At 37.5% G+C, this 16,243-nt stretch overlaps 1 protein-coding gene across 10 annotated transcripts in view; it reads right to left on the reverse strand.

Annotated features, from left to right (window-relative positions):
• The window catches only part of NTN4 (netrin 4), a 137,449-nt gene that overhangs the window by 36,058 nt on the left and 85,148 nt on the right, over nucleotides 1–16,243 (reverse strand). For 9 of the 10 annotated variants that reach the window (XR_014145862.1, XR_014145861.1, XM_081822217.1 and 6 more), the window contains exons 6-8: nucleotides 9,999–10,212; nucleotides 9,537–9,652; nucleotides 1,938–2,006 (exon numbers count right to left, since the gene is read on the reverse strand). Coding sequence is in view for 8 of the 10 variants with exons in the window: in XM_081822217.1 (XP_081678343.1) it covers nucleotides 1,938–2,006; nucleotides 9,537–9,652; nucleotides 9,999–10,212 (399 nt within the window). In the remaining 2 variants the exon portion in view is untranslated. The remainder of the gene's footprint in view (nucleotides 1–1,937; nucleotides 2,007–9,536; nucleotides 9,653–9,998; nucleotides 10,213–16,243) is intronic. The other variant, XM_081822213.1, reaches the window with a different exon arrangement.

A 16,243-nucleotide genomic window follows, 5' to 3' on the forward strand; every position in this document is an offset into this window, starting at 1 on the left:
AATGTATGAAGGGTATGTAGCATAGTGCTCGGCTCATGGCTAATGCTCAACAAATGTTCACTATTATTTTTCTACAGACTGTATGCTCAAAGAGAACTGGGACCTCATCTATTCACTCTTATAGCTTAATAAATATTTGCCAAAGGAATAAAAAAATGAATCAAGCTTTTTCCCCCATTAATAGAGAGAATGGGGAGGGGGAAACCATTTTTTTCCAAGTCTGTGGGTGTATTGCACCTAGTAAGAACAAAGTATTTAATTACATCATTAAGAGTGTCCGAGTTTTCTTTCTTTCTTTTTTTTTTAAGATTTTATTTATTTATTTGACAGAGAGAGACACAAGGAGAGAGGGAACACAAGCAGGGGGAGTGGGAGAGGGAGAAGCAGGCTTCCTGTGGAGCAGGGAGCCCGATGCGGGACTCAATCCCAGGACCCTGGGATTATGACCTGAGTTGAAGGCAGACACTTAACCATCTGAGCCACCCAGGCACCCGTGTCCAAGTTTTCTTAAGGAGAAAATAATACAGTTGTATTAAAAGATGCCAGTGCAGTTGTTTGTAAATTTAGAGAGCTACTAAATATTGAAAAACAGTTGATATTTCCACTAAACTGACTACCTTTGGACTAAATTGTCATGTTTTTTGCTTCTGATAGTAAATACCATTTTCTCTAAACTAACTTTTCTTTATTGAGCACTATATATTTCAAAAGTTTTCTTCTGTTATTTAGCCAAGTTGTCAGGTGAAAGGAGGGAAATATGTATGTAATTTTAGATAAGATTTGTGAGGTTTTTAACATTTACTTTTTTATCTTTTATGAGATTAAGTACAATGTTATCAAGAACCTAAACACTTGATTTCAGAAATCATGACTTAAAATTTTCTCTTCATTGTAATGTGTATTTCAGGCAGTATGAATTATGGAACAATAAAAAGCCTTAGATACTAGTCAAGAATATGTTGGCAAGACAAGGCATCTAATTTGCTTTAATAGTAAACATAAGGCCATTTAGAATTTGAAGATAGTAACAGTCTTAGGGCAGTGACATTTTCCTTTATCTATATTTTCCTGGTACTTGAAAGGTACAGGAGTCTAGAGTATACAGAGAGGGCAGGGAAAAGCCTTGGATGGACAACTAATCTCAGTGCTTCCCAAATATATATCCTCTTCCTCCTCCTTGCCAGTTACTGAGCATATACTGTGTGCTAGATATTGTGTTGTGTGCTTTTCAAAAATCCCATTTTATGGGATAGGTGGCATCATCCTTATTTTACAGATGAAGAAATCTAGAGAGGTTAAGTGATCCATGCGATAGACCAGAAATCAAACCCATGTATGTTTGAATCCAAAGCTCGAGCTCTTAATCACTGTGAAATAGTGTTTGAACTGATTTCTGCTTAGTCTTACTACATGATAACTAGCAGAGATTATTACTCGAAACTGGTATTACTACATGAAACTGGCACAGGAATCATTTTAGTGGCTAGAGACTTGCCTCTTTTCCTCATAGTAGGATGGCCTTGCCTTTGCTCTACAAGCCTCCTGCCCTCACCAGGACATTCAACAGCATCTTTATTAAAAATTATTATATAAGACTAATGCTTTGATATATTGAAAATGTCATAGACTAAGCCTCCCAATTCCTAAAAAAAACTCTTTGTACTTGGTGTGAATAGATTCTTAGAAGCATTCAAGGCGGGGCGCCTGGGTGGCTCAGTCGTTAAGCATCTGCCTTCGGCTCAGGTCATGATCCCAGGGTCCTGGGATCAAGCCCCGCATCGGGCTCCCTGCTCAGCGGGAAGCCTGCTTCTCCCTCTCCCACTCCCCTTGCTTGTGTTCCCTCTCTCGGTGTGTCTCTCTCTGTCAAATAAATAAATAAAAAATCTTAAAAAAAAAAAAAAAGAAGAAGAAGAAGCATTCAAGGACTTCAAACTTACCATATGAATATTTCATTCCACAGAATGCCTTGGAGTTTCCTAACACCTGTTCTTTACATTCACATTTACCTACAGGAAGTAAATGAAAAATAGTTATTTAGAAACAAAGAAGAGAAAAAAAACCGAGCAAGTAAATCTAGGTAGCGTAACTCATTTTTTTTAATTGAAGTATAATTAACATATAGTGTTATATTAGTTTCAGGTGTCAGGTGGTAGAACTCTTTAAGGCTTGAGTGATTCATACAACATAATCCATAAATACTAAGAAACCATAAAAAGTCATTCAAACAAAGTAGAGTCACTTTCTGAATTGAATTAGTTATCATTCAATAAAATATTGACTTAGGAGAAATAGAGGTAGAAACAATGATATATTTTAATGCTTATAATTGATGTTACGATAGATATAGTCCAGCATTAAGACTCCATGCTAATGGAAAGGAACAACGGAATGGATAAACTATAGGAAAGACAACTGTCTTTTTACAATTAATGTTCACCACAGCAAAAGTCAAATATAGTAAAATAATTGAGCAGTCTTTTGAAGGTAATGCCATCCTATTATAATATATAATATATATAATAAAAAGTATTTATCGAGCACCTATTATGTGCAGGACATGATGCTATATACTTCAGAGTATATAAAGATGAGCAATATACAATTCTTGCCTGAAGGCTTACAATTCAGTAAGGTGAATAAAGCAAGTGTATACACAGTGATAAGTGTTCTAAGACAGGTACAATATGTTTGGGTGGGAGGGCCACATGTTTGGGAAGATGGAAAAAGGCTACATGGCTGAAGAAGGATTTGAAATGGACTCTGAAGAATAAGTAGGATATTTTTTTCTGACAGTTTAAGTGATGTGTGACAGTTACTGTGTGTCAGACATTTGGCACGCCCTGTGACAGACTTTCAAAATGCCTTTGATAGAATCTATACATAGCATCCTCATTGATTTATCTGCTTCCTCTCTAAACTGTGATCCTTGGGGCGCCTGGGTGGCTCAGTCGGTTAAGCAACTGCCTTCAGCTCAGGTCATGATCCCAGGGTCCTGGGTTCGAGCCCTGCATCGGGCTCTCTGCCCAATGAGAGCCTGCTTCTCCCTCTCCCTGCCGTTCCCCCTGCTTGTACTCTCTCTCTCTGTGTCAGATAAATAAAAAATAAAATCTTTAAAAATAAATAAATAAACTGTGATCCTTGAGGATGACAGTTACATCTTATTTATCTTTATATTCCTAGAACCCAGAAGGGGTAGGATTTCCATTCTTACTTAACAATTAGATATAATTTTATCATCCCTCCCCTTCTGCCCTCACTCATTGCATGTCGTAGGCATTGAGTGGCATGAAAGTAGGTAACATTTACTGAGGAGCAGTTACTATGTGCCAGGCACTATTTTAAGTGTTTTATATTTATTTACTCATCTAAGATTCTAACAGGTAGAAATTTGACAAGAATGTAGAGATGTAAGAGAGAAGAGCAGGGTGTGTTCATGGAAGAGTCAGTGGTTCTGTTTTTCTTGGGTACAGATTGAGTTGTGAATAGTAGAAGATATCATGGAGGGCCTTGACTGATAGGGCCTGAATTTGTTAGAGAAAGGGGATTTTTTTTTTTTTAGTATAGTTCACACACAATGTTACATTAGTTTCAGGTGATTCAACAAGTTATATGTTATGCTATGCTTACCACAAGTGTAGCTACCATCTGTCACCATGCAATGCTATTACAGTATCATTGACTGTATTCCCTATGCTATACCTTTATTTTCATGACTTATTAATTTCATAAATGGAAGCCTGTATCTCCCATTCCCCTTCCCCCGTTTTGCCCATTGATAATGGGGAATTTTCAAAGCTTATAAAAATTATTGGAATGGAGAGAAAATGGAAGTAGGGACCAGTTAGAAGCTGATGAAATTGATGACAGCAACAGTAACTGAATTGAGTGCCAACCACAAGCCATAAACTATATAAGGAACTTTATCCATATGATCTTGTTTAATATATATAATAACCTTATGAGATAGGCATTATTAACAAATGAAAAAATAAAGGCTCAGAGAAGTTAATTAGCTTGTCCAAGGCAACATAACTAACAGTAGAAGAGCCAGATTTTTAGCCTGGGTCTGAGAGAATCTGAAGCCCCTGATCTGTCCACTGTATTCTCTCTAAGTCAGATGAAATGTGGGTCTGAACAAAAGAGATGGCTGTAGGTCTAGAGAGGAAGAAATATTAAGGGAGGCTGCAGACTTAGGGTCTACAAATCTTGTCAATGGATTGGAAGAGGAAGCCTAAGAATGAACTTGGAGTTTTCCTGTCACCTTGGAGTCAAGGTGACAGAAGATTGAAGTATTACTAACAGAAATAGGGAAGCACTTCAGGGGTGTATAACTTAAGATTTTTTGTAGCAATCAATGGTTTAACTTAGTTGTTGAAAGGATGTGGAGTAGCTCACAGAGAGGAGAAAAAGCTGAAGAACCAGAACTCAGAAAAGACAAGAATCGGGAGAGCAGCAAAGACCTAGGTATCAGGAACTGTTGTGCAGTCCCTTTTATGGATTTGCCATTGGAATCGTGAACTGGGATCACTTTCAGACCTTGTCACTTTCAGCTCAAGAGTTAAATTCCAGGGAGAGCACATCTGATTGGCCTGGCCAAGACTGTATTTAATGGGGTGGGGGGAAGGGTGGCTCCCCAGAGAAAAACTGGGTTGAGCTACCGCAGAAATAGCAGGAATAAAGGGGAAATGGATCTGGTTAGGCAAAAACAACAGAGGTCTAGCATGAGGAGAATATAATGAATTAGAGTTGCTGACAAAACATCCACGTGGAAATGAGAGTATGATTCTGGTGAGATGAGGTTGGGTAGACATGGTGATGTGGCAAATAGTGACATATTGGCTCTAACTAAAGCTGCTCTAGAAACCAGAGAATGAGATGTGTAAGTGGAAAAACACAGTGGAATTAAATAGTGGGAATGAGAAATCTAAGGTTCTTAAAATTAGCTATTGTGATTTGTTAAATAATACTGCATATAATCTAAACATAGCAGAGAGGGTTACTCATTCGGAAATTGGGGAAACCTAAGTAGATAGCCCGCAGCCTTTGATAATTCCACCAAAGCTGGAGAGTATGGTAACTACTGTGCTAAAAAACCTGATGGAACTCCAAATGGCATATATTATTACTCAACTGATGTTCTTCTTTGTAGTCCTTCAGCCAACAGGAACATACAAAGTTCTGTTATTTGAAGATACTCCCTTTTCATATGTTAAGAAACCAGACATTAAAAATTTTTTTCATAAGATTACTGTTGTAATCATTTTTAAAAAAGATTTTATTTATTTATTTGGGGGGGTGGGGAGGGACAGAGGGGGAGGGAGAGGGACAAGCAAGACTCTGCTGAGCGCAGAGTCCTTTGTGGGGGCTCAATTTCACAATCTTGAGATCATGACCTGAGCTGAAACCAAAGTCTGACGCTTAACCAACTGAGCCACCCAGGCGCCCCTAAAATTTGTTTTTGAATGACTCTTTGTTGATCAGGCTTTAACCCAGATGTGTTGTCTTAAAGGAAATCTGGAAGGGGAGAAAAACCTAGTTAGTTAATATTGGGCTATTAGAACATTGTTTATGGGCGCCTGGGTGGCTCAGTTGGTTAAGCGACTGCCTTCGGCTCAGGTCATGGTCCCGGAGTCCTGGGATCGAGTCCCACATCGGGCTCCCGGCTCAGCGGGGAGCCTGCTTCTCCCTCTGACCCTCTCCCCTCTCATGCTGTTTCTCTTTCTCTCTCTCTCAAATAAATAAATAAATAAAATCTTTAAAAAAAAAAAAAAAGAACATTGTTTATAGTTCTGTGGTACTGGTTAAAACCAGTTTTCTTGTACAAATTCTGTAGTACTACTTAAAGCCAGTTTTGTTGTACAAGTTCTATGGTACTAATTAAAGCCAGATTTGTTGTACAGGAGGTAAAATTTTACATCTAATGTTCTCTGTCTCCTAAGAAGTGGTAGAAATTAAGGGTATCTTGTTGGTATAGTGCATTATATTTCTAGTTTGAGAAACTTATGGTAGGTAAATAGGTAGGTAGGCACATATATTTGAGAACAAACTATGGTGCTTAGAAAACTGATTACCATTTTTTTGTTGTTTAAAAAAGGTGCCACGAGCACAGCACTATTCTATACCCAATGGGAATACTGATATTTATCAGGAAACCGAACAATGGCTTCCTCAATCTGGAGCTCCTCCAGATGAATTTCAGAGACTCTCTAGGGGTAGCACAGACCTAACAGCTGTTGTGGATGTGAGTTTGAAGTGATTCTGATGCCAGCACATTATGTGCTGAATTGGTGCGTTGCCAGTTCCCTAGTAACATGATTGGCTTAATCAATGTCCTATGGTCCTAAAAACTTGATTTTTACAGATTTGGCCTAGCAGGCAAATTTGAATCATTATGAAAATCATTGTGTTAGAAAAATAGAAGAAAAGTTTCAAAAGTGGTTGGAGTTAAAATTATAGAATTCAGACTATTTAACATTGAGGCCAAATATTAATGGGAAAGATTTTTTTTCTTTTTCAAATGCTAAAAAAGATAAATATGACTACTTTGTATTCCTTTATCTTTCCCACCTTCTTTCCTGTTGTGAACTAAAATGAAACCATGAGGAAAATGATCACAAGATTATGTTAAGTGAAAAAAAACATGATACAGAATAACAAATACCAGTGTTTCTCAAATTTGGGTTCTTGGTTGTTGAAGAGTCCTTAAGTTCTCTATGAAAGTGTATTAAAATTGTGGTTTCTTACTCTACTGCAGTCACCCTGGTCTCCTTGCTGACCTCAGGGCTTTTGCACTTGCTGTTTCTTCCACCTAAACTCTCCTCCCTCTTTTATCTGTATAGCTTATTCTCTTATCTTTTTTAGTTTTCTTTTTTTTTTTTTACCTCATATGTCACCTTTCACAGGATTTTCCTTGATCGCCTTTTTTAAAAGTATGCCCCTCTGACCACTTATTATCTCCCTCCCTGCTTTATTTCTTTATTATATTAAAAAACATGACACTAAATATTTTACTTATTAATATTATTAGTTGTCTTCCTCCACATGAATGTAAGCTCCTTGGAGGCTGGGATTTTTATCTCTTCTGTTCTATTACTATATTTACAGTACTGGCATACATTGTGGGTGTTCAAAAAATATTTGTTGGGTAGATGGATGAATTTATAAGGAATTACTAATTAGTGAGAAAACGACAAATTGGAAATACACAGAAAAAGAGACCTGAATGGCTAAGAAAGCATGAAAAGTTACTAAAACTGTTAGTAATCAGTAAAATACAATTTAAAATGGTGAGGTCCCAGTCCATACTCATCAGATTGGCAAAAGTTGAGAGATTTGATAATGTTAACTTTAGGAGCCCCAAAATATTAAATGAGTTGAATTGTGCCCGAGTTAGTGAGGTAGAATAGTGCTTGGCCCCTTGTATGTGTTATATAAAAAATTGTTAAATAAATACAAAGTATCAGTGAGGATATAAAGCAACAGGATGTCATACTTTGCTCCTAGATGCAAATCTGTATAACCACTTTGGAGAGCTATTTGGCAATATGTGGTAAATTTGATAAAAATCCATATTTGTGACCCAACAGTGGCTAAGTTTTACCCTAGGAGAAGATCAACAAACATTTTCTATAAAGGGATAGATAATAAAGGTGTTAAGATTTATGGGCTAAGAGACAAAATTAAAGATACTATGCAGGTATTAATATAACTATTTAAATTATAACTATAAACCTTAGAGCAGGTAGCTTGTGAGCTGTAGAAAAACAGTTGGCAGGCCAGATTTGGTCTGAGGGCCAGTTTGCCAGCCCTGCTCTAATGAAACTCTTTTTTTTTTTTTTTTTTTGGTGACTCTCCTTCTTAAGTACACCAAGTCACATTTAAGAGAATATTCGTTGGGGCGCCTGGGTGGCTCATTCAGTTAAGTGTCTGCCTTCGGCTCAAGTCATGATCCCAGGGTCCTGGGATCCAGCCCCGCTTTGGGCTCCCTGCTCGGTGGGGAGTCTGCTTGTCTCTCTTCCTCTGCCCCTCCCCCCCCAGTGCTTGTGCTCTCTCTCTCTCAAATAAATAAATAAAATCTTTAAAAAAAATTATTTAAAAAAAAGAACATTCATTATAGCATTACATAAAATTGGAAATTAGAAATAGCCTAAATGGCAGATAAAGAGAGAATAAAAAGTGGCATATTCAAATAATAGAATGCATAAATCTAAAAAAAATACATATTCAGATCAAAAAAAGTTTTAAAGGCATAGGTAAGTTATCATGTATATGCAATTTTAAAAAACACTCTATTTATATATGTAGTAATAGTAAAAACATGAAAGATAATGATAAATACCAAAATTCAGGTTAGTGGTTATTCTGTGGAGTAAGGGAGGCTAGTGAAGTTGGAGACTGGTACAGGTCTTTGAATGTATAACACTTTAAAATTGAAATGAAAATATGAAACAATTATGGCAAAACGTAAAATTTGGTAACACTAGCAGGTGTGTATATGGGTGTTAACAATACATTTTTGGCATTTGTAATGTTTAATAAAAAGAATTTTTTGGTGACCATTTCACAATACACACAAATCATTATGTTGTACACCTAAACTAGTATGTTATATGTCAATTATACCCCAATAAAAATTTAAAAAAAATTTATTGTAAGTTTCATTTGGATCATTTGGGAAGCACTCTACAACCAAATGCTGACACAAGATTTCATGCCCACATTTGTGTTTGTGTTATGGAGCAAGTTGGTGCTGAATAGAACCACCTGACTTTCTATAAGAGAAGAATAGAGGCAGGATGAACACAGAAACCATGTATTCACACCAATATCACAGCATGTTCATCAAACAAAGGAGCAGGTATACATCATAGGAAAATAGAGTCAGAGGAAATAGCAGTATAGACTTGGTAGACCCAAAGAACCATATTTATGTAGGGAAGAGTGTTTTGGCTTCCGTAAAAATCATTTTTCATATTTAATTAATGGTGTTATTTTGAATTTTATTAGTTTTGTTATTTGGCTTATAATTAGTTTTGTAAAATTATTTTTGTTTTCTAGTTGTAAAAAAGATATAAACATAAGGAGTTCACACTTATCTTTGTGTATATTAAGTTTCGTTAGGTCTATAAGAATATTTTTCCTTTAAATGGATCTCTACATTTCCAAACCTAATATATTCAATTAGCTCTCACCTGTGTAAAACAGTATGTTTTAGAGAGAAACACACCAAAACACTAACAGTTTGGGTAATGAGATTTGGGTATTTTTTTACTGTGATGTTTTGCATTTTCCAGATTTTCTATACTAATTAGAAATGTTACTCTAATAATCAGAAAATAAACAAAAGCTTGTTAAAATACTCTTTGGCTATCTTTAATAGTTTTATGCTTATGGGCAGGGGTGTCACTACTTTATTAACCTCAGAACTAAAGAGTTCCCCTGGTAGGATCCAAGAGTTGTTTTCTGGTTTGTCACAAATCACTGTTACTTGAGACCAGACCTGGAAATATGATAACTGGCTATATCCATTGTCTCACCTGAGTGTCGAAGTGCAGAAAATCCTTGCTCATCCTCCCACTCCCAGGTTGGCTCGCTTTTATTGTGCATGGAATGGAAGTCAGGAATTTCTTGATACCAGTCTATGTCTGTGCTGCTAATAAAATAGAAAATGATGAAGTTAAGGGCTCTCTTAGAACTTGAATGAAAGGAACATATGTATGGAGACTTAAACCTAATCAGGTACCTTCCCATCCTTTTAGTTTTTCAGAAATAGTGTTTTAAGGGCCTATTGCTAAGAATAATTTATTCTGCAAAATGAACCAGACCATCTCTAGAATCTTGCAAGAACAAATGACTCTGCAGTTTGACAAAGATTCTTTAAAGAGCTGTGCAAATACATCTTTGCTGCACTGATAGCATGCAAGATTTTCCAAATCACTACCAGATCTTCAAAAGAATCTGAAGGACATATGGACAGAGCAAGAGCCATGAGCATTCACCTGCTGATGCAGTCTCCTGTGAGCGGGTCACAGCTCCCTGCGCAGTCACAGGGCCTGCAGCCGTAGTCTCCGAAGCCCCAGTACCCCACCATACACCTGTCACAATGTGGCCCTGCCACCCCAGGCTTGCAAGGGCAGTCACCATTGCTGGGGTCACAGAAGGTCACCGAGTTGAAAGGAAGGACAGCTGATCCAACTGGATGACAGGAACACACTACAAGAGAGGACACACAAACATCAATGAGTAACTGGTTATCTGTGATCTGTGAAGATCAGTCCTGAAATGGTTTCCCTTCACCACCCAGCATACCCCTAAGGCTCCTCCTTTAGCCAGTTGGTATATACTCAGAGAATGAAAACTAATTAAATTACAGATGAGAAGATAAAATCAGGAAAGCACATTTGCTGCAAAATGAACTACATTATTTATTCTAAATTAGAGGGCATTAAATATGAATGGATTTTGCTTGGGGTGCTGAGAATGAATCAGCAAAGAAGACAAGGAAGGAGCAGTTAACCAGAAAGGAAAAAAATCATGAGAGTATGGTGTTACTGGAAGCTAAACAAAGTTTCAACATCAGGTAGGCAACATGAACTGTGTTAAATGCTGACAGTCCCAAGAAGATGGGGATTGGGAATATATTTTTGCATTTGACAAAATGAAGACCATTGGTGTCCTTGACAGGAACAGTTTCACTGTAGTGATGAGTGGTGAACCTATCTGAAGAGGACTCAGGAGATGGGAGTAGAGGAATTTGAGCATGAGAACAGACAGCTCTTTTGAGGAGCTTTTCTATAAGGGTACGGAAATGTGGTGGTAGCTAAAACTGGAGGGGGATATGAAAGTAAGTGGGTTTGAGTTTTTGTTTTGTTTATTTTAAGATGAGAAAAATTGCAACAGATTTGATGTTGATGGGAATGATCCAAGAGAAAGGGAAAAATTGATGACCAGAAGAAAGCTGGGAGCATTGTTGGAGGGATATTTAAGCATGATGGAGTAAGGAAGACAGACAGGATCTGGTGTAGAAGAGAAGGTGCTGGCCTTGGGTAGGAACGTGATCAGTTCATAGTAACAGGATGCAGGGCAGAGCATATGGACTCAGGTGCAGGAAAGTGGATAAATGCAAGAGTGGGAGCTGGTAAAACTTTTCTTCTGATTGCTTGTATTTGATGGATGAAATAGGAAGGAAAGTCATCAGGTGAGAGAGATGAAGATCGGCAGTGGGAGCGTGAATGAAAGACATAGAAAGTGAAGTATAATTTCCAGACACCTTTAAAAGCCATACTTGAGGTTAGTGTAGTCATGAATTTATAGTGATACAGCCAAGAGGGTTCAGGTTTGAGATGGGAAGAAAGCTGGATTTAATTTGCATGGTGTTATGGACTGACTCTGTACCCCCCAGATTCATATGTTGAAGCCTAGTCTCCAGTGTGATGGTATCTGGAGGTGAGGTCTTTGGGAGGTTTGGATGCAGTCTTGGGGGTAATGAGATTGGTGACCTTATAAGGGGATGGAAAGCTCCATGCTCTCTTCTCTGTGAAGGATGTGAGGCTACAATTAGGAGTTGGCAGTCTACAATCCAGAAGAGAACTCTCACCAGCACCCAACTGTCCTGAACCTCAGTTTCTTCAGTTGGGTATCTAGGTCTCATAGAAATTTCATGAGGATGAAATGATTTTAAATGAAATTATTTCAGCAAGATACATAGCACAGTCTGACACTTATTAGGCTAGTTCTTGCTGCTAAATCTCAACTGATAATACTCTAGATCCCACTCCCTCCTTAATTCCCTTGGAAACATCTTCTATTGATTCATTTCTTTGTCATTAAAATCATAGTTTGGCTTCAATCTGGCTTCAGATCTCAACTACTGACTGTGTGACTTCTGGAAAGAGACCTAGCTTTTCATTATCCCAGTTTTCTTATCTTTAAAATGGAAATGAGAACCATATCTATTCTCAGACGGTTGTTGTGTGGATAAAAGGAGATCATGCACGTAGTGTATGGCTACATTAGTGTGATGTCTGGCACATGGTTAATTAATAGTGAACTAACAATTTAATTCAATAAATAATTCTTGTAGAGGTATAGGATCTATGCTTGTCTAAGTAATGGTGTCAGTCCTTAAGGAACTCATGGTCTTGTTGGGGAAACAGGAGTAAATAAAAACTTGCCATACATTGTGACTAGGTACTCTAAAAGAGGCCTGTGCCTTCTATGGGAGTACAGAAAAGGGAACACAGGCTGACGGAATCACATGGGGATTCTTTCTTCTAAAATTTAATTTTATTTTATTTAAATTCAATTAATTAACATATGAGTGTATTATTAGTTTCAGAGGTAGAGGTCAGTGATTCATCAGTCTTATATAACAACCAGGGCGGACACCTGGGTGGCTCAGATGGTTAAGTGTCTGCCTTCGGCTTAGGGTCACGATCCTACGGTCCTGGGATCGCGTCCCACATTGGGCTCCCTGCTCAGTGGGAAGCCTGCTTCTCCCTCTGCCTCTGCCTCTTTCTCTCTGTCTCTCATGAATAAATAAATAAAATCTTTAAAAAACCAAACCAATCAAACAAACAAACAAAAACACCCACTGCTTATTACATCACATGCCCTCCTTAATGTTCATCACCCAGTTACCCCATCCCTCCACCCCCCTTCCCTCCAGCAACCCTCAGTTTGTTTACTATAGTTAAGAGTCTCTTATGCTTTGTCTCCCTCTCTGATTTCATCTTGTTTTATTTTTCCCTCTCTTCCCCTATGATCCTGTTTTGTTTCTTAAATTCCACAGATCAGTGAGATCATATGATAATTGTCTTTCTCTGACTGACTTATTTTGCTTAGCATAATACCCTCTTGTTCCATCCACATCGTTGCAAATGGCAAGATTGCATTTTTTAATGGCTGAGTAATATTCCATTATATATATACATCTTCTTTATCCATTTATTTGTCGATGGACATCTGGGCTCTTTCCATAGTTTGGCTATTGTGGACATTGCTGCTATAAACATTGGGTGCAGGTGCCCCTTCAGATCACTACATTTCTATCTTTGGGGTAAATACCCAGTAGTGCAATTGCTGGGTCATAGGGTAGCTCTATTTTTAATTTTTGAGGAACCTCCATACTGTTTTCCAGAGTGGCTGCACCAGCTTGCATTCCCACCAGCAGTGTAAGAGGGTTCCCCTTTCTCTGCATCCTCACCAACATTTGTTGTTTCCTGACTTGTTAATTTTAGCCATTCTGACAGGTGTGAAGTGGTATTGCTTTGTGGTTTTGATTTGTATTTCCCTGATGCCGAGTGATGTTGAGCATTTTTTCATGTGTCTGTTGGCCATTTGTATGTCTTCTTTGCAGAAATGTCTGTTCATGTCTTCTGTCCATTTCTTGATGGGATTATTTGTTTTTTGGGTGTTGAGTTTGATAAGTTCTTTATAGCTTTTGGATACTAGCCCTTTCTCTGATAAAACATTTGCAAGTATCTTCTTCCATTCTGTCAGTTGTCTTTTGGTTTTGTTGACTGTTTCCTCCGCTCTGCAAAAGCTTTTTATCTTGATGAAGTCCCAACAGTTCATTTTTGTCTTTGTTTCCCTTGCTTTTGGAGACGTGTCTAGCAAGAAGTTGCTGCGGCGGAGATTGAAGATGTTGCTGCCTGTGTTCTGCTCTAGGATTTTGATGGATTCCTGTCTCACATTTAGGTCTTCCATCCATTTTGAGTTTACTTTTCACATGGGGATTTTAAAGGAGGGGTCATTTAGATACCTGAGCTGATCCTAAAAGATGAATAGGAGTTTACAAGCTGAAAAGGAGGAGGAAGATAGGCAGTTGTGTATCCCAGTCTTTAGATACTCTCCCCATGGCATTTATTTTAAATAATTAAAACAAAATTTAATTGTGGTAAAAAACACATACCACAAAATGTAGCATCTTCACCATTTTTAGCTGAGTTTTATGTGTCTGCATTATATGTGGAAGCTCTTACCGCTCCCTGAAAATGTGAAGCTCTTTCCTGCCCTAGTGTCCCTTGTCATTCCTGCATTGCCTTTCCCTTGTCCATCTGGACCCTGACATGCTTCTTTGGCCCACTCCTTCCAGACAAGTTTAGCACTCTCTCGTCTCTGCTGAGAGATAGTGTATATCTCTATTTTGTGTGCATCATAGTACATCATTAGTATTCGTTTTATGCCTGTTGCCCTTACGACTAGTCTCTGGACTCATTGACAGAAAGATCTTTATCTTCTTATTTTTGTTTTCGAGTTGCCAGAACAGGGTCTCGTATATCATAGATGCCCATATCATCACTTGTGAAATTGACCTGAAGGACATTCCAGGCTGTGGGGGTCATATGTGAAAGGGCATGGCCTCTTTGGGGAGTGTGAGAATTTTAGAGTGTACATTGAGTGGAAAGCAGTTGGAGTTGATGAGGCAAAAGAAAAAAGCCATAGAGTTAGGGTTGGAGCCAGACTGTAGAAGGGCTGAACCCAAGAAGTTGAATTTTATCTTGTGGGTATAAAGAGCCATAGGAAGTAACACTTTGAAAAAGCAGAATTATGACCTGGTTATAATTTAAAGATACTTTGGTAGCATTGCGTGAAACAGACTAGCGTAGGGAGAGACCGATAGCAGGGAAATGAAAGAAATGAGTGAGAACAAGGAACTGGACTAAGAGAGTAGATGCCAGAGCAGGAGGAAAGGTTGAAATGATAGGAATGAGGAGGAAGAAGGCACTGTTGAGAGACAAACAGAAATTGAGGAAGATTTTCACATTTCTAGCTTATGAAAGTGAATGACTAATATTTCTCCTAAGTTAGCAAGGTATTGTTGATTTGTTATTTGTTTTTAATTAATTAACTAGGAAATAATTTGCAGTTATATAATATGTAACACAAAATGTATCAACATGTATCAAAGTGCTATGTGAAGACATTAAATGAAATCACATAATCCAAATATAAACATTTCATTGTTTTGAGATGACTAAACCAATAGTTACTGCAATATTCAGTTCTAAGTTGGTTCTTGACAGCAGATAGGGGAGCCAGAAGAAAGATGTCTTGGACTTCCATCTATTGTAATATGTGCTTTCCTATTGCCACCATTATCTTTTACTCTAATAGAAAATTCAAGCCTTTCTAGGATTTGACCTCTTTGTACTACCATATACTTTAAAACCTACACACATTTCAGGAATGGCCAGAGAAGAATGTGATTCTATCACATGTGCTACTGGATTTCTGTCAACGTGACTTTTTACATAATTACAAGATAAAAATACCATCTGGAAACTATGCAGAACTAGCTCCAGGCAGACAGCATTAACACATTTCATGACATACTTTTCAAACTGCACACCAAGGCTTGCTTCCATACCTTGCTCCTAAAGTTTGTGGAACAGTCAATATTTGACACACATAATCTACATTTCTTATTTTCTTCCACAATGCAAATATATTTTCTTCTTACTTCGGGAAAAAAAAAAAAAGTCTGCCTAGACTCTGGTTCAGGTTGTGATTCTCCAACATATATTTCTTACTGATTATTGGTTCTAAAGTGCAACCCAAGCACTTAGCTTTTTACATATTCATTATGATGAAGGCCAAAGTTGCATAAGTGGCAACCCGGTTAGCATGACATAAATCCTTGACATAAGCTTTGTCTTTTTGTTGGCAGATTATAGTAAAGATTGAACTATTGTCATATACTATCATTCTGAACTTAATTATTTTTTTCATTATGATTTTTGGTAAAGCTCTGGTGAGTTGTCTTTAAAAGCCAAAATGGTGCTTTGAGTGGCAGCTAGATATATTTAAAAGCTATATGGCCTGTCTAGGTATTACATGATTCATAACTGGAATACTTATCACCCCTCCCAAGCCTCTCCTCTAAACCATTTGCCCATTGCTGCTCTCTCAGCCAAACTGACAGAATAAAATTATTGAAAATATCACTTTGAATTCCTAAATATTGTCACAAGATTTCTTTAATAATGCAAATGACAAATTTTAAATAGTACATTCTGTACTGATGTGTTCTAAGTAATCCTGAAATAATAATACAAAATATTCAAAACAGGTGAGATTGAAGAAAGGAAATGGGTACTTTTGCAAAAGATTTTGCAACAGGTTCCCTTCAAATAATGAATATATATTGCTAAATATGATTCAAATTTTATTTACAGATACATGTTTGCAGCAATACATCTATTGTGTGAAACACTGTCTCTCTATGAGCATTTACAGAAAA

The sequence above is a fragment of the Leptonychotes weddellii genome, chromosome 5, assembly GCF_054177405.1.
Source record: "Leptonychotes weddellii isolate Sample4059 chromosome 5, ASM5417740v2, whole genome shotgun sequence".
NCBI lineage: Eukaryota > Metazoa > Chordata > Mammalia > Carnivora > Phocidae > Leptonychotes > Leptonychotes weddellii.